The following is an 18,768-nucleotide window of genomic DNA, read 5'->3' as shown; positions in this document are numbered from 1 at the left end:
AAATTAGCCTCGTCCTATTCATAAACCATTCAGAAAATGATCTTTGATTTCTGGGAATGTAATTATTATTCATAAGATCCATCAAATGGTCTAAAAATGATTTCTAGGTTATGGGTTGTTCAAGGGCTTCTTTTCCACAATTTTCTACAGTGTTGCATACTACGAATCCCAAAGTGCAGCTCCTATTATCTCTCCCTTCAAAACTTGGAGGCTCTTAACAAATGTAAAGTATAAAAAGAGCATACCACAATTTGCTATGAGATTCCATTTTCCGTGCGTAACTGAGAACGATTCTCTAATGCGTGTTTAGAGAAAGATGCTGTTGAGCCTCCCATCTGGAATGTTATAATTGCTCATCCCAAATCCAAATCTCGGTTTCAAGACTATCCAAAACCTTATCGATGTGCAATGTCCTACATTTGTATATTAAACAGTCCCATTCAAGTCAAAAACTGATTCCCCCCACAACTGAAAAACCAGTAGGCCAGGGATGGGGAACCTTTTATGGCTCACTAACGAATTCTGGGAGTTGGAATAGAATAACAGATGGGATGGTCACCTTTGATGAAGAACTGGTCTTCTCAACCGACTGCTTTTCCCAAAGGTTGCGTTTGCCAGATACATCTCCAGGTCGTAAGTCCTATTTCCCCAAAAAACACCCCACCCCAAAGTAAGCATTTGAAACCAAGAATGATGTAAAAATATATTACTAAAGTTTGTGCTATTTAAATAAACCTTCCCCAAAGATGAATTCATAATCAGTAGCCTGAGGCTTTGAAATAATTCCTTTCAAACATAGGTCCACATCTAACTGGACATATAGTAAATAAACGAGCTGGAACTGGAAGCTCAGGGTTTTGCAGAGGAGTTTCAAAACTGATTTACCTGACTCAGTTTAAAAGAAAACAGCCAATCCAAAGGAAGAACAGAACAACGGAGGTATATATATAGAATTCCAGCCAAGAAGATGGTGGTGAAAGAGGGAAGAGAAGAAAGCAGTTGACTGAGAAAGAAGGAATCAAGAGAAAGGACAGATTAGTACCAACTCAGTTCTGTGAATAATTCTACTACAATCCACTTATAATGTCCAGACTTCTTATATGAAAACATATTTATCTCTGAGCATATGAACATCTGGATGCTAGTTCTGAATAGAGAAGAATGTAGAAACAGGACATTGAAACCACACCACAGCTATCTAAACTGCTACTTTTGCTCCATCAGTAATCAGCTGACCATTTTCAGGCATCGCTTTCAAATGCTGTCAGGTTGCAATTTCCATTTGGTTGCAAAATATAGAAACTATGGTCTAAGCCAGGGGTGTCAAACTCGATTTCACTGAGGGCCACATCAGGGTTGTGTTTGACTTCGGGAGGAGTGGGGAGGAGGCATGGCCAGGGTGGGCATGGCAGGGTGGGCGTGGCCAGCTTGATGTCACTTGTGTCAGGGGCACCTGTGGTGGCCAAGTGCTAAGGCAGGACTTCCCTCAGACCCTCCCTCCCTCTCATTATAATCTTCCTTCCTTCCTGCCTTCCTTCCTTCCTCCCTCCCTCCCTCCCTCCTTCCCTCTTCTTTTTCCTTCCTTCTTCCTTCCGCTTTCTTCTTCCTTCCCCTCTTTCCTTATTTTTCCTTCCTTGCTCTCTTCCCATCTTTTTCTTTTTCTTTCCTCTTTCCCTTTCTCCCTTCTTGCATGCTCAAATGCAAAAGGGGAAACATTTCTCCTTTTGTTTTGTTTTTAGTTTGTTTTGCTAGCCCTCTGCCAGCAAAAATGGAACTGGGGGGTAGTGCATGTGCGGCCTCCCTGGGCCCCATTTTCAGCCATGATGGCTTCCTGCAGCACTCTGCCAGCAAAAATGAGGCCTGTTTTCCCTGGCAGAGGCACTGCAGGCCAGTCCTTTGCTGTTTCCAAGGTGGCCCCACAGGCCAGATCTAAGCAACCTGTGGGCCAGATTCAGCCCACAGGCCTTGAGTTTGACACCCCTGATGTTCACCACTGGAGAACATCCGGTTGAGTATGGATGTCCCTTGTAACTCAAAACAGGGACAACCTTCTGAACACTGAGTTCTCACCATTATATATATTTTTTTATTTACAAATGGTAGGGTTCATTAATAGGTTCAAATGTGCACCAAATCCTGCATTATCCATGATGTGCTGGCTTCTCATCTTATTGTGATCTAGCACAGCACTAGACTAAAACCCTGAACTCCTCTCTCAGATGCCTGGGCAATCAACCAGTGATGATGGCAAGGACAAGAAGCTACTGAAACGAGGATCAGCCTCTGTGGGTGGGCATCTCCAACTCCGAAGCCAGTAATGCCTACCAAAATGGCACTGAAGTTCTCTTTCCTTCCTGTAAAAATTATTAAACATCTCTCTTTATAGCAGCGTAGATGACAATACTACTGAAAACAGAGCAGCAAATACTCACCGATGGTTTTGAAGCAGCCAATTTGTTGCTTTCTGGGGTCTTGGTTAGCCATTCATTGATGCGACTGGAGACTCCGACCTTCAGCCCAGCTGTTTCCTGCAGAACATTTGTTTTGTAAACAGGATTGGAAACCTCACAGTAAGATTCAACAGGGATGCACTACAGATTGCAACATCTTATCTACCGAATCTATATGGCTTAGTCTGTAAGATTGCTAAATCTCATAAACATTTGTGTAATTTCACGAAAACATGTAGGAGAATGTTGAAGTCTGTAGCAAAGCACTTTAATCTTAGGAGATTTCAAGTGACTGTCTTAAAAACCTCACAACATTTCAGCTTTCCTGTGAGAAGTCCTGTGATACTAGAAATGAGATTGTCCAGAGCTTGTGAAATCTGACTATTTTGCAAGATATTATATGATTAAAGTAACAACAAGGATAAACGTTCAGGAGGGTTCCATGATGCATCCTATAGTTGAAAAGCTTACCAAGCCATGAGATCTTATGCCAGAGTTTTGTTGCATAAACTTAGAGCAATGTCTCTTTGAAATACCATCTCAGAAACAGAGTAAAAAACACCTTTCGGAAAGCTAAACTATGGAACTCTTCCCTTCCTGTTTGAAGTTCAGAACCTGCATGTTCACTATATTAATACCTCAGGTCTTACTTATGTGCCTTGCATTTCCTTTGCATTGATTGACCTGGGAATTGCAGAGGCAGTCATAACAGCAGAAGAGTCTGAAGGATAGCAATAGCAATAGAACTTAGACTTATATACCGCTTCACAGTGCTTTTACAGCCCTCTCTAAGCGGTTTACAAAGTCAGCCTCTTGCCCCCAAAAATCTGGGTCCTCATTTTACTGACCACAGAAGGATGGAAGGCTGACTGAACCTTGAGCCAGGTGAGATTCAAACTGCCAAATTTCAGGTAGCTGGCAGTCAGCAGAAGTAGCCTGCAAAACTGCACTCTAAAACCACTGTGCCGCCACGCATATACCTTATTGGGTGTCCCCATTCCAGAGGGGGATGCAAATACATTGCCTTTCTCCCACATGCTCTTGATGTTACGAACTCCCTCAGCAGGAACTGGGAGGTCAGAAGCAGCTGGCTTGGTGGCCTTTGCAGCTTTGTTGCCCTGCAAGAAGCAATTGGTGAGTCAGGGTAGCGTCAAGCTTCCAAGTAACACATCCCCTTCAATGAGAACTCTGAGGCAGGCATATCCCTCAAAAAAAAAAAAACATTTTATTGGGACATATCAAATTGGCACAAATGCAATGCAAAGAGAAACCTCCATAGAGGAAAGCTACAAAAAGAAAATGGCCACAGTTAGGCCAACTTCAGGTTGACAGGTAGCTGTTCCAATATCACAAGAGTGATGTGCTACCACTCTTCTCCTCCTCCTCTTTTTTGCTATTGGGCTACAGCCTGGCTGAATCTCACCAACTTACAAGCCAACAAGCCAAAAGAGAGGTGGCCAAAATAAATCCACAATTTCCCCAAGTTCATCTCATGCCAATCTCTCAAATACACCTCACCCAAAAGCCATTGAAAGGAAGACTGAAACAGAGGCTCGGGCAGTGCAGGAAGCTTAAGTGAATGGGGGCATTTGAATGAAATACATTTTATTTATTTGTTAGATTTATCCCACCTTTCTTCGAAAAGCTTTAAAGGTAAAGGAATCAGTACAGATTTTATTCCACTAGTTGGTGCCAACTATAGGTGGCAGCGTTCATCTCCATTTCAAGGCCATTGAACCAGTGCTGTCCAAAAACATTTCTGCAGTCATGTAGCCAGTATGACCTCATGGAGCACTGTTAACTTCCCACCAAAGTGGTACCTATTTATCTACTCCCATTCACATGCTTTCGAACTGCTAGGTTAGCAGGAACTGGGGCAAGGACAGGACTCGCATGGCACCGGGCTCTTGAACCTGGTCTGCCAGTTTTCTAGCCAACAAGCCCAGCATCTTAACTACTGAGCCATCACACTGCCCCAGAAGCTTACGGCAGTATATTTCTCCCTGCAAAAATCCTTGAAAGGTAAGTTGGATTGATTGAGAGTAACTGGACCAAATAACTCAATGAGTTTCCGTGGCTGGGTCTCTCTGGGACCTATGTAACATGCTAACCAGTACCTAAATAAATATCCATTGCTTCCAAGGAATTCCAGAGTATTTAATGATATGTTTTAAAAAAATCTTGGTCTATGAAAAATGTTTGATTAGACCTGACCACGGTGGTTAATCAGAGAAACATGGGAAATGGTGAAAATAAAAGCAGCTCACCTCAATTGCACTGGTATATTGTTCCAGCCTACTGTCTATCTTGGAGACAACCGGAGTTGTGTGAGTAGGTTTCATGCCACTGTGAAAAGAATGAAATGACAGACTTATCAGTTCATATCCTCCATGTTAAGTTTCATTGTGACTTTTTTCTTTATGTTTGAGTTCTTTACCTCTTCTGGACAGATTTGTTCAAGAACTCTGCACGTTCTTCTATCTAAAGAAAAGAGACAGAGAAGTAAGAAAATAAAAGTGAGGTCTACAAATATAACAGAACCTGGAAGAGGTTTAAATAATGCAATGGTTTTACATAGACGCAACAAACGTATCAAGTGCATAACACACATCACAGCAACAGCACAATGAAAGGGTCAGGGCCTACACTTATACTGAGGGTCAACTTTGGATCCCAAAATGTCACAGAGTTTTTAAGAAAAACAAAATTAACAGAGCAAAAGTGTTAAGAATGAAGTGGTTTTAAAAAGTTACCCCAGGACAGGAAGAAAAACAGAATCACTCCACATGCAGACTCAATACAGAAATGGAACCAGATGTTGTAAAAGAACTGAAAACAGCACCCCTGTGTTTTTGTTTTTCTTTCTCTAAGAATATTTGGAGTTCTAAAATGCATATCATTCCATTCTGACATCCCTCTTCCCACAGTCTGACATCCTTTTTGGAGTGTACCAGGTGACAAAACTATATGTTAGAAAGAAGAAAAGAAAGTGATGTCAGATGGAGCACAGGTCTCTCAAACCATCCAAATATATTAGTCCAAGGCTGCCTCCTCTTAGCACCTGTATTATTGATTGTGCAGATGGTTCTTGAAATTGCCTTTGATAAAAGTTACTAACAGAATGAAGCCAAAAATCTCAAATTATCTGAGATAAATTGAAGACGTAATTTGGCCATCCAGTTTTTAAAATGTCACACTCCTGAGTATTTTTTTTTAAAAAAACCCAACTATCTAGCTTCTTGTCTAATTTTCTCACTGCACAGTTCTATCTATAATACAACCCCAAATTTATCAACTACTCCACTTTAGTACCCTGATTAAAAATCAAAGTTGGACCACGAGATTCTATTTGAGATATGATAAGGATATAAAAACAAAAAAACAGGAACCTATTCTAAAGTACAGAGGAAAGGAGTGAAAGATTTCATACACAAAATTGCTTAAGGAATTGGGAAATTTCCCACAAACTGGAATGTTCAGATTAAAGGATTCTGGAATCTTTAGATTAATCGTCCAAAAAGGAATACCATAACATGATGTTGTGCTGATTTTAAGAGTCACCAGATGGCAGCAAAACTGAAGTAAAGTTTGTTTTTCCAACTCTCCGAGTGTTCCTTTAAAAGTTCCCTCATTGATAACACTTGCAAGCCACCACAAGCTCTTGTTTGCTCTTATTTTTATTTTAATCTGCAAGCACATGCCAGAAAATGCCACGGTTAGCTACAAAAGGATTAATGGATTACTATCTGAGGATAATCTGTATGGCTTTTTATATAGAGGGAGGGGTGAATAATTAGGTGATAAAATTCACTGCATCTGAAGCAGGTTCCAACACATTCTGCTCTTTTTTCAGGAGTTGCATTTTCATTTCTGTCCCTATCCAAAATCCACACTTTTCCTAAAACAACAAGAGATGTTATTTCAGAAATAGAACACTGGGCCATATCTAACAAAATGAAATTCAATGTAGAGAAAAGTAAAGTCCTGCACTTAGGCAAGAAAAACCAAAAGCACACATATAGATTGGGTGAAACCAGGCTCAATAGCAGTAACTGTGAGAGGGATCTTGGAGTCTTAGTGAACAACCAGCTAAATATGAGCCAGCAGTGTGCAGCAGCAGCCAAAAAAGCTAATGCAATCCTAAGTTGTATTAACAGAGGGATACAGTCAAGATCAAGGGAAGTACTAATACCACTCTATAAAGCCTTAGTAAGACCACACCTAGAGTACTGCATCCAGTTTTGGTCACCACATTATAAAAAAGATGTTGAGACTCTAGAAAAAGTACAGAAAAGAGCAACCAGGATGATTAGAGGACTGGAGACTAAGGCATATGAAGAACGGTTACAGGAACTGGGCTTGGCTAGTCTAGTGAAGAGAAGGACCAAGGGAGACATGATAGCAGTCTTCCAATATTTGAGGGGCTGCCACAGGGAGGAAGGGGTCAAGCTATTTTCTAAAGTGCCTGTAGGCCAGACAAGGAATAATGGATGGAAACTAAACAAGGAGATATTTAACCTGGAAACAAGGAGAAACTTTCTGATAGTAATCAACCAATGGAACAGCTTGTGGGAGCGCCATCACTTGAGACTTTCAAGAAGAGATTGGACTGCCATTTGTCAGAAATGGTGTAGGATCTCTTGCTTGGGCGGGGGGTTGGACTAGATGACCTACAAGGTCCCTTCCAACTCTGATTATTTGTTAAATCTGTTAAATGTCAGACACCAGATACAGATTTTGCAACTCTTGGTAGAAAAGGCTGAGTGATTCAATTTTAGTTAAAGCAAATACAAACTTCCTTGTTTGGCATGTCCAACAAGGAAACTAAGCAATCCATCTGATTTCTCAACCCTTGAATGAATGCTTTAAGAATGCTTTAAAAGTGTAATAACTCTAAAATGTACAGGTCAGCATTTATTTGTAAGACTGAAGGGTGCTTGTTACAGCACACATTTGTTCAGAATTAGAAAGGTTCTTTAGGTGAGCATATGCTTAAGTAACTGACAAAAAGAAATTAAATTAAATCCGCATCTTAACTTTCTTTTTGTCAGATACTTAATTGTCAAATTCTTCTGGAAGCCCAATCTTTTACCTGTGAAAATAGTTATATACCAAAAATTCTTTACAGCTATAGCATCTTGGTAACTCTTCTTGGGAAGAGTTCTCATCGGTGCAAAGCAATTTAGTTGCCCAAAATATTTATATTTATCAGCTTTTGCTGGCAGTTTTTATGCTGTTGACTATGCTGTTTTTATGCTGTTGACTCAAAGAGCAGCATAAATATGCTATCACATAAGTATATTATAATTGTTGTTTCTTTTCTGTTTGGGTAAGTGAGGTGCATCTGCTAACAGGATTTATTAGAACAATGAGGCCAGTGACTGTTCGATCAAAACCAGCATAACACCATACACACTCTTAGGAAACAAAAGCCCCACAACAACAAGCAACCGCATGCCCACAACTGAAAATTGGTAAGAAACATACGGTATACAGAATTACAAAATATATCTGTAAAATAAGATGGAAAGCATAGTGTTAAGAAGATGCTCTTGTACTTGTCCTTAAATTAGGAAGTTGAACTCCAGAGTCTCTTTTTTAAAAAAATTCTGTTTTCGGAATTTGATGTTATTCTATTCCTAAAAATAATAAGGTGAAATCCTATGAGATAAAATGAATGGCAAAAGTCCATCAGTTTAAAGGTTCTATAGAGCAGGGGTGTCAAATTCACGGCCCACGGCCGAATGAGTCACATGCTGGCCCCACCCCCACCTGGCTTAGCGAAGGGGGAAAAAAATCCCGGTATGTCATGTGATGCTGCCGTGACGCCACCAGTTTAACATCCCTGGTATAGAGCATTCCCTTCACACATATGAATACATATACTCAGGTGGATATGTCACATGATTCATTGATGGAAGTAAATCTTCTGACATATTCCCAAACAACTTTCCCGCACACATTGCTTAGGATTCATGCTGTAAATTAGAGATTCAAAATAAAGAGGCTACCTTCGGTCTTTTCCGGCTAAAAAGAAGATTATATACATTCTAATGCAACTCAGTCCTTGCATGGATGAGACTGCCGTTTATCTACCTCAATTCAATTTGCAGAAAGTTGTTTGGGTTTTTGCTCCCTTCATTCAGCATACAAAACGCTTTTCCCACCAGGGCGGTGAATATTGGCACCTCCCTAGCTCCCAGGATTTGTCTTAACATACAATTGTTGTGATGAAAGAAGCCCTAACATCAGGAGTGGGTTCTATCGGTTCGAGTGAACCGGATGTTAAAGTTACAGCTGGTTCAGCAAACCGGTATTTCAACCGACTGGCTGACCAAAAACAGGAAGTTCCGGTAGGCCCACCCAGCAACCGGGCAGTGAAGCGGTTGCTGGGATTTTTGAATCCCACCCCTGCCTAACATGCAAAAGTCTAAGAACTTTGCACAGAAAATAGGGCAACAATGAATTCAGAAGATGCATCTTGTGTTATATAACGGTGCTTTTAGGTATTGTCATAGCAGCACATACAATGCACATGTTGCTAATGCTGATTTTTGTACAGCCAAGAAGATAAGGATTGGAAGGTCTTTCACAGATATTTGATCAAAATGATGAGGCATCAGCAGATATGGAAGGAGTATTACCTTGAGAGCAGAACCTTTTGGAGTGAAACACTTGAAGGGCTTCTTGTCATCACCCTGGGCTTCTTCTGGCATCTTCTGGCGTTTCTCAGCGGCTTCTGCCCTTCTTCTCTCAATTTCTTCCTTCAGCCGCCTCTTCTCCTCCTGCCCAGAAAAACCAGGAAGGAAACATTTAATTGCCTGTATCAGCAACTTCGGCTAATCCTTAAGATTCAAATGAATGTATGTACGTACGTATGTATGTATGTATGAATGAATGAATGAATGAATGAATGAATGAATTCTTTATTGGCCAAGTGTGATTAGACACCCAAGGAATTTATCTTGGTGCATATGCTCTCAGTGTACATTCAGATACATTCATCAAGAATCATAAGGTAGTCATAAAATAGTCATAGGCTACAATAAACAATCAAATCATACTTGGAAACAGTCATTATAAATTGTAAAGATACAAGCAACAAAGTTACAGTCATACAGTCACAAATGGGAGGGGATGGATGATAGGAACAATGAGATTAATAGTAATAGTAATGCAGACTTAGTAAATAGTTGGACAGTGTTGAGGGAATTATTTGTTTAGCAGAGGGCGTTTGGGAAAAAACTGTTCTTGTGTCTGGTTGTTCTGGTCTGCAGTGCTCTATAGCGTCATTTTGAGGGTAGGAGTTGAAACAGTTTATGTCCAGGGTGTGAGTTGTCTGTGGACATAAATGTGGCCATAAGGAACAGGTCCAGCTGCAATAACTGATGTTGGTATTAGCAAGAGGGAGCAAATAATGAATGCAAGATCTAACACTCTGTACATGCATTGTGGCATCATACAAATGTCCTATAAGGCAAAACTTGCCTTAGATCAGGGCTGTCAAACTCCTGGCCCGCAGGCCAGATGCATCAATGTGCAAAGGGGGGAAAAGTCCTAATATATCGTTTGACGCAGGTGTGATGATGTGAGTTTGACACCCTTGCATTACAGCAGGGGTCTTCAAAATTGACAGCTTTAAGACTTGTGGACTTCAACTCCCAGAATTATTCTTGTAGTCATGTTAGCTCAGGAATTCTGGGAGATGAAGTCCACAAGTCTTAAACTTGCCAAGTTTGAAGACCCCTGCGTTAGATCATCACAACACTTATTCTTATTTTCAGATTCTGTAGACACCTATCAGGCACCATTTAAGTTATGCAAAAGTGTACATGAAACCTGAATCATTTAAACCTACTTGTCAGACAATGTAGACATCTTACATTCAATGCCTGACCATAGTCGGCATCAATTTCCATGCAGATGTGAATATGTAATGGTTGTTCTTAAATAATGTTGAAAATGTGTTCAAGTTTTTAAATACAATCCATAGATGGCTGTTTTATTAAATTATCAACACATCTGAATGGTTCCAGGTTGGGCATGATTGCTGGAAATTATACAAAAAGATGGAACAAGAGATCATTAAATGCCCATTGTGCCATAATATGTTTCAAATACGGGATGTTCAAATACGGGATGATCAGTGACCTGGTTCATTCATGATTCTAAACTCAAAACTACAGTGTTGGAATTCGCAGACTCTGGGAATAAAAATGGGCATTCCTAAAATATAGCAGAACAAGAAAGATGCTCGTTTGTGCCTCAGCCTCCACTCCATCAAATTAAGGCACTGTAAGAAAGAAAATGAAAGATAATAAGGAGGTTCCACCTTAATGTAATCACTGATAAATGAGGGCCAAGTAGGCACATCCAGTTCACAAGATTTTGTCATCGAATCCTTTGCTCATAAATCTGCTTTTGTGGTTCTCAGTGTTGGTATGGTCTTATGAGTAGGAGCAAAGGGTTTACAGCCCACAATGGAAGTGTCCATGCAGTATATTAATCCAAACAAATCAAACAGAATCGCTCCGTGGGACTTAGTGCATTCACTCTGCTAAGCTAAAATTGAATAAATCACTACCAAGTCGAAACACACCACATGTTAAATTGTAAGTCAAAAAAAGAATAGCAGATTCACATATCATCCTAAGCCAAAAGTAAATTATTCTATCACTTTTGGCGTAACCCAATGGCAGCAACATGCTTATTGTTAGGAATATGAGTCACCTAACTGGTATTTGGGTTAGAAATATATAAACCAGGATAAACATTTTAAAACTGTATCTTTAAGAAAATGCAAAACTGTAATTAGGTGTGGTTTCTCAAACAGCCATAAGATGGAGCCAGAAACCTGCATTTAGCCTTAGTCTCAGAAGAGAGTGCAAGTATCTCTTTCTTCTGTTGGAAAGTATTGGCATTCCTCCATTTCTTCTAATTGACTGATATTACTGGATGTAATGTAAGTCTGACACTGGAATTTGATGTTTGGATTATCCCTGGATGAAAACTGACTGATTTACCTGTGAATGACTTTTGGATTGCTTATTTTGGACTTTGCTTAAACCTTCCTGGAAGTAAAAACCTACATTTAATGTACAGTGTATCTGTGTACTGTGTGTGTATTATTCAAGCACTTCTCTCAAATACGTCTCCCTGTATGCGCTCACTCTCCTAACGGGGAATTACCTCAACAATTATCCATCACTGAATTAACTTGTTTTCTTTCTTCATACAGCACAGCGAACCACAACTAACCAGAAGGTTAGATGTACACAAAAATGCTAAGACACACACATTCACAGACTCTAAAATCAGCACCAGCCAAGCTGTGTGCATTTATTTTATTTATTTTTGCCACACTTTTATTATTTTTATCACTCAAGGCAGCAAACATACCTTATACAGGTAGTCCTCACTTAACAACAGTTCATTTAGTGACTGTTCAAACGGCAATGAAAAAAGTGACTTATGACTGCTTCTTACACTTAGACCTTTGCAGGATCCGCATGTTCATGTGATTAAAATTTCAGCTGCTTGGCAACTGGTTCGTACTTATGACCATTGCTATGTCCCTAAGTCATGTGATCACCTTTTGCGAGCAAAGTCAATGAGAAAGATTCACTTAACAGCCAGGGTTACTAACTGATCAACTGCAGTGAGAACTTAACAACTGTGGCAAGAAAGGTTGTAAAATGGGGCAAATTAACAAATTTCTCACTTAGCAAAAGAAATTTTGGGCTCAGTTTTGGTCGTAAATCAAGGGCTACCTATACACTTCCTCCTCATATTTTGCCCATAACAACAACAACCCTGTGAAATGGGTTGAGATAGAGCAAGGGTGTCAAACTTGATTTCATCGAGGGTTGTGTTTGACCTTGCGGGGGGGGAGTGTGGCCAGGGTGGGTGTGGCCAGCTCAACGTCACTCATGTCAGGGGCGCCTGTGGTGGCCCAAGAACTTGGCCAGGGAAAACGGGCTCCCGGTCTCCGTTTTCGGTTGTGACGGCCTCCTGCAACCCTCTGCCAGAAAAAAACGAGCTTGAGAGGGCCACACGCAGCCCTCCCGAGCTCTGTTTTCATTGGGAGAGACACTGCGGGCCAGTCCTTCACTGTTTCCAGGGTGGCCCTGTGGGCCAAATCTAAACACCCTGTGGGCCGGATCTGGCCCCCAGGTCTTGAGTTTGACATCTGTGAGATAGAAGGACTGGCCCAAGATCATCCAGCCAGCTTTCATACATAAGACAAGACTAGAATTTATAGTCTCTTGATGATTGGCCCAAAGTCACCCAGTTGGCTTTCATGCCTAAAACAGGACTAGAATGTACAGCCTTCTGGTGACTGGCCCCGAGTTTACCCAGCTGGGTTTCAGGCCTAATGAGGGACTAGAACTCATCGTCTCCTGGTTTCTAGCCTGGTGCCTTAACTGCTAGGCCAAGCTGCTTTTCTGCATGTGTTTGGTTTTTAACTTATCTGATTAAGTGCCCTGTGCAAAGCCAGACAAAGTATGAAACCCAGGGACACCTTTACTCTAAAATAGCATCCTTGCTCCCTTTCTGAATGCATCAACATTATTGTTACCTCTTCCCGAACTTTCCTCTCCGCCTCTTCTTTCTTCCTTCTCTGTTCTTCGTCTTCCAGAATCTTCTTCCGTTCCTCACGCTTCTTCTTCAGCTCCTCCAGTTCCACCACCGCCTCTTGTTGCTTCTGCTTCAGCTTCTCAAATTCTTCGCTCTCATTTTCGCCCCGCCGACGGCGCAACTCCTCCACCCTCTTGCCAGCTTCCACCTGGGGTTTGCCGTCTTCGGTTCCCGGTGTCGTTTTGAACCCCGGTCGTCTGAGAAAGAGAAATGTTTTACAAAGGAGCAGGCTCTCAGTCACCGATCAGGGCCAACCCTGAAGGAAGAATTATAATCCCCACCAGAGACTGGATACCACAGTGAATGGTATCTCCTCCTAAACCTCACGTTGGTTTCAAGATTTTAAGGGCTTTCCACATTTTAAAACATCAAAATCCAAATCTTCTTTATAACTACTGCTTTCTGAGATACAGATAGTCCTCAACTTCCAAACATCCATGTGGTAATCATTTGAAGTTACGACTACATCAAAAATGTGACTTATGACTGTTTTTCACACTTATGATAAGTGTAGCATTCCCACAATCATGTGATCGAAAAAGGCTTGTTGTTGGTATTGTTGTTGTTATTAATTTTATTCATTAAACATGAAATTCAGTCAACTGAACATTTAAAAATGTATCATTGACTGGCTCTGATGGTTGATACAAGTTGCTGTCAGCATCCTAGGTATCAACCAAGTATCTTCTTAAAATGTATGTTGTTCTGAGTAGCGCAGGGTTTTTTTGGCAGCTCCGCTGGCACCTACAGCTGGAGGCTGCAACTTCTTGATGTATTTTGCAAAATTCTTGAACATGGTACCAAGTGCCCCAATGACAATGGATATCACTGTTACATGTTTCATTGATAATCACTTAGTTTCAATGGTCAGGTCGCAATCTTTCGTGATTTTTTTTTCCAGTTCTTTTTCTTTGACTCTGGCATCTTCTTCCTCTCCTCCGCCCCCCCTCCTCCTCCTCCTTATTATTATTATTATTATTATTATTATTATTATTATTATTATTATTATTTAGTATCACTTGAAATCCATCTGCAACCATTTGTCTAGGATGGTATAAGGATTCCTGCTTTTGGGCAGGGAGTTGGACTAGAAGATATCAAAGATCCCTTCTAGACCTATGTTTCTATTATTCTATTGAAGAGTTAAGGCCTTGTTGAAGTTATGGATTGGGCTCAACCATGCTGATACCCTGCATATTTAAGACAGACAGACAGACAGACAGATAGATGATAAATAGATAGGTAGATGATAGATAGATAGACAGTAGACAGATGATAGATAGATAGATAGATAGATAGATAGATAGATAGATAGATAGATAGATAGATAGATAGATAGATAGATGATTGATAGATAGATAGATAGATAGATAGATAGATAGATAGATAGATAGATAGATGATAGATAGATGATAGGTAGGTAGGTAGGTAGGTAGATAATAGACAGACAGATAGAATTTTCCAGTGGATATGAATATCAACTGAATATTATTAACATTTGCAAGATTAGGCAAGGGCTATTTACAAGACTAGAGAAGGCTGATTTATGTTCCGTGACAAACTAAAGCAAGATACTCTTTCAAGGTGATGCAAAAAAAGTCATTCTTGGCCTTTGTACGGCACTCTAGCCTGTTGCAATAAGACCCATAAAAGGCAACAATCAGGTCCGAGAGTAAACGTCCTTGCCCCAGAGTGTATATCTTACCCAAAAGCATGCTCTGTGTGCTTCAGCTTGTGAGCAGGGAGTTCTTGGATGCATTCCCCATTTTGTGGTTTGGAATCTGGAATTCCCTTCTTGCGATCCCAGATGGACTTAGCCTCTTCTTTGGGCATTTTGTCTCTGTTCAGTTTGTTATCTTTCATCTAATAAAGAGACATGGTTGTTTAAAAAAAATAAGAATGAGTTACATCCAAGACTCTGAAGGAGTTGTTCAGAAGCATCCATCTCCACTGTGAATGGGAAGATAAAAGAACTATTAATTTACTGCAAATGTAAGGTCCTAAAAACAGCTTGTAGCTTCAGCTTTGCTCGGTTGGGAAAGATTTCACAAGCATAAAATAATACGTGCTTCCATTGTTACTGGATCGTCATTCAGTTGTGGCTCATCTATACAGCAAGGATTCCAAGGAACCACATGATATCTGGGCTAAGTAAGCAATCACTGAAGGCATTAAATTGTCTACAGGTTTATGTCCAGGATAGAGAAGCTGGAAGAGGCACTTTGTCTCACCCCCTAACTAGATGTCCTACAGTCTGTGTAACTTCTGGTTCTGGCTCTCTGAGTTGGATGCACATATGGGACACTTCCTTGTTCCCATCCAACTGAGTCATAAAGTCCCTTTGTCTATGAAGTAGGAATCAATTTATTTGGAATATTATTACGGTATTTGTAAACAGCGCTGCTAAGGGCAGCCAAAAGATGCATTACAATGTTTGCAGAGACATTTAAGTAGACATGTTGTAATTAATCTCAAAGATAAGCCAAGTCAAGAATTGTCCTCCCAATTTGGATCTGAGGATGGAGCAAGTTTTGTGCATAGTTTGTCTTGGCTTCCTACCTCCCCTACCCAGAAACATTCTCAGATTAGTGCCTTTTGGAGCTGGTCTTGACCATCTGACTATCAAGCATGCCGAGACATGCCTTGATGATAATTGGAGTTGTGTGCAGAGTGTGCAGCATTCCAGAAAACTTGTTCTGGTCTGCTGAAGAGATTAATCTGATGAAGGACCTCAGCTAAAGCCGCGTATCAGAAATAGCAACGAACAACTGTGTAAAATGCTCTTCCCTGACTAAATTGATCCTGATCCAAATGGCAAGGAGGTTCACTGATATCCATCTAAATTAATTTAATGAGACAAATCTCATTGATTTCAGAAGGAAGGCTCCGGAAATCCGAATTTGGTTCAGTGGCTTATCCTGCTTTCGGCATTGCTGTTTTTGGAAAACAGCATTTTTGGAGTTCATCAGACTTTTTTTTTTTTAAGTTTAGAGCAGGCTCAGTTTGGTAGCATCAACTTCAATATTACCCCACCAGGATGATTCAAACATGTAACATCTTTAGAAAACACCAGTGTGACAGCTGCTCTAGGGGGCGATATTTCTTTCCCTTTTCTTTTTCCTAATATCAAGAATGTTTAAGAAAGAAGTTTATGGAGATTCTCAGTCATCCAGCTCACGGTTGTACCAAAGGTGCTTTTTCAAGGGGCAACTGGACTTTCTGGTTTTTCTTTGAAGACGTTTCGCTTATCATCTTAGAAGCTTCTTCAGCTTCTCCACCATCCAGCCAGAGCTGAAGAAGCTTCTTGGATGAAAAGCGAAACATCTTCAAAGAAAACCCAGAAAGTCCAGGTGCCTCTTGAAAAAGCACCTTTGGGACACCAAGGTAGAAAAGCAAGCGCATCATATGTCAACCTTACAAGGTAGTCCAGATAGGAGACCAGGTGAGCTAAATCTACTTTATTATAAATCTTGCAAGTTTGGTATTAAATTTCTCGTTCTGTCTCCTTTACCTCCCAAGAAATTAGGGAGAATCTCCTCCTAGGCTTTTATCACATTCACATTCCTGCTGTGGGCTCAGCTGTCTTTTATCTGACTATTCCCTTGGCTAGTTTTATTGCCCTGTCTCCCATGGTCATACCTACACACCAGTGGTGGGATTCAATTTTTTTTACTACCAGCTTTGTGGGTGTGGCTTGGTGGGTGTGGCTAGGGAAGGATACTGCAAATCCCTATTCCCTCCCCACCCCACTAACCTGCTTTCCAGCTCCGTCCTCCTGTGCAGGGCAACAAAAGAAGACCCAGACCATCAGCTGGGACTCCAGAGGCAGAGAATAGATGGGGGCAGGGCCAGTCAGAGGTGGTATTTGCTGGTTCTCAAAATTACTACTCAAAATTTCCACTACCGATTCTCCAGAACTGGTCAGAACCTGCTGAATACCACCTCTGCTACACACCATTCCTGCATAAGAAGGAGCTAAAGGAACCCACAACCCTGGAATTAATCCTGCAAACAAACAAACAAAAAGAACTTGGAATCTTCTCCATAAGGACAAGAAAGTAGTTTGGAAAAGTGATTTTTACATGAATGAAATGAAATGGCTTCTTGTAGGATGAGAATCAGAGGTGGTATTCAGCAGGTTCTGAGCAATTCTGGAGAACCGGTAGTGGAAATTTTGAGTAGTTTGGAGAACCAGCAAATACCACCTCTGACTGTCCCTGCCCCCATCTATTCTCTGCCTCCCGAGTCCCAGCTGATTGGCTGGGTCTTCTTTTGTTGCCCTGCACAGGAGAACAGAGCTGGAAAATAGGTTAGTAGGGTGGGGAGGGAATGGGGATTTTGTAGTATCTTTCCCCTGCCATGCCCACCAAGCCATGCCCATAGAACCAGTAGTAAAAATTTTGAATCCCACCACTGACGAGAATGGTTTAGTCCAGGGCAGAGATCTCCAACTTTAGCAACTTTAAGACTTGTGGACTTCAACTTTTGCTGGCTGAGGAATTCTGGGAGTTGAAGTTGCCAAGTTTGGAGACCTCTGGTTTAGTCAGTCTATCTTTTTTGCCTTTCAGATCCCTTTTACATGGAGAAAAGACCTGGGAGAAATTCAAAATCTACTCCTTATCGTACTAAATATGGTATTTCTGAAACAAGCTTGGATCTGCCAAGCAAAGAGTCCTGGGTTGGTTCCAAATTCCTGGGGGAAATTATGGTAGCAACCTGAATTGGAGAGAGAATGAAAGATCCCTCTTTCCATTCTAATATCGATATTAATTTCTGTTTTTAACATGCACATTAAAATAACATACTTCCTTATGCAATAAAAAAAATGCCTAGATGTTTTTAGTAATCTACAGGGTCATTTAAATATGTTTGATTAATGCAGTGTTGACTGTCTAAATTGCAGGGAGGTAATAAACAATTAACTGTTAACAATTTACACTGTTGGCTACCAGTTTTATTTATATCACACACACACACACACACACACACACACACACACACACACACACACCCCAAAAGTTATTTTAGACATTTAATGCTTCCTTGGAAATTCCAAATCAGGGATCTGAGTTTAAGTTTTAACTCAGGTTGAGGGCATCTGAGCAAAATGATTAGGCTAACCGCTTATCTTCTTATAAACAGAAGTGCATTAAAAGGGAGGGAGGGGATAACTGCAAGCAAGCAAGAAAAGGAGGAAAAAATGCTGTTCATGTAGTATGTCTAGCCAAACTGGAAGCAGGAAATACCACAACTATCATGTCATGAGAAAGCTTGCTTCAGGACAAACTTTGCAGTCCAGCTCTGCGCACCCAAAGTCTTAAGGCAGTCCAGAAAACAGTACAAATCCTTGGATGTTAAAATAAAACAGACCAGGAAAAGGCAGTTTCACATGAAATGAAATTTCATCTTATAGTGTGGCCATTTTCGGTTTTTCCAGGATGACGGACTTAGAGTTAAGATCTTGCTGGCTGCTGAAAGTGAGGAGATGTTGTTTACACCTTAGTGTCAGTCAGAATATACGGTAAATTGGTTTGTTGCAGTGGTGGGATTTTTAAAAAATTACTACTGGTTCTGTGGATGTGGCTTGGTGGGCCTGGCTTGGTGGGCATGGAGGGGAAGGATACTGTAAAATCTCCATTCCCTCTCCACCCCACTAACCTGCTTTCCAGTTCTGTTCTCC

At 40.8% G+C, this 18,768-nt stretch overlaps 1 protein-coding gene across 14 annotated transcripts in view; it reads right to left on the bottom strand.

The window, feature by feature from the left end:
- Window positions 1-18,768, bottom strand: part of CALD1 (caldesmon 1) — a 261,433-nt gene that overhangs the window by 4,309 nt on the left and 238,356 nt on the right. For 13 of the 14 annotated variants that reach the window (XM_026714604.2, XM_026714525.2, XM_087935120.1 and 10 more), the window contains 8 exons: window positions 14,794-14,951; window positions 13,030-13,285; window positions 9,095-9,235; window positions 4,888-4,931; window positions 4,718-4,796; window positions 3,431-3,568; window positions 2,433-2,528; window positions 560-640 (listed from right to left, as the gene is read on the bottom strand). In XM_026714604.2, the coding sequence (XP_026570389.2) occupies window positions 560-640; window positions 2,433-2,528; window positions 3,431-3,568; window positions 4,718-4,796; window positions 4,888-4,931; window positions 9,095-9,235; window positions 13,030-13,285; window positions 14,794-14,951 (993 nt within the window). Of the gene's footprint in view, window positions 1-553; window positions 641-885; window positions 1,004-2,432; window positions 2,529-3,430; window positions 3,569-4,717; window positions 4,797-4,887; window positions 4,932-9,094; window positions 9,236-13,029; window positions 13,286-14,793; window positions 14,952-18,768 lie in introns of those variants that run through there. The other variant, XM_087935121.1, reaches the window with a different exon arrangement.

The sequence above is a fragment of the Pseudonaja textilis genome, chromosome 5 (assembly GCF_049901715.1).
Source record: "Pseudonaja textilis isolate UNSWEBS1 chromosome 5, rPseTex1.2, whole genome shotgun sequence".
Taxonomy (NCBI): Eukaryota; Metazoa; Chordata; class Lepidosauria; order Squamata; family Elapidae; genus Pseudonaja; species Pseudonaja textilis.
Note: the sequence above shows the minus strand (reverse complement) of the source record. Positions and strands in the feature narration are given on the sequence as shown.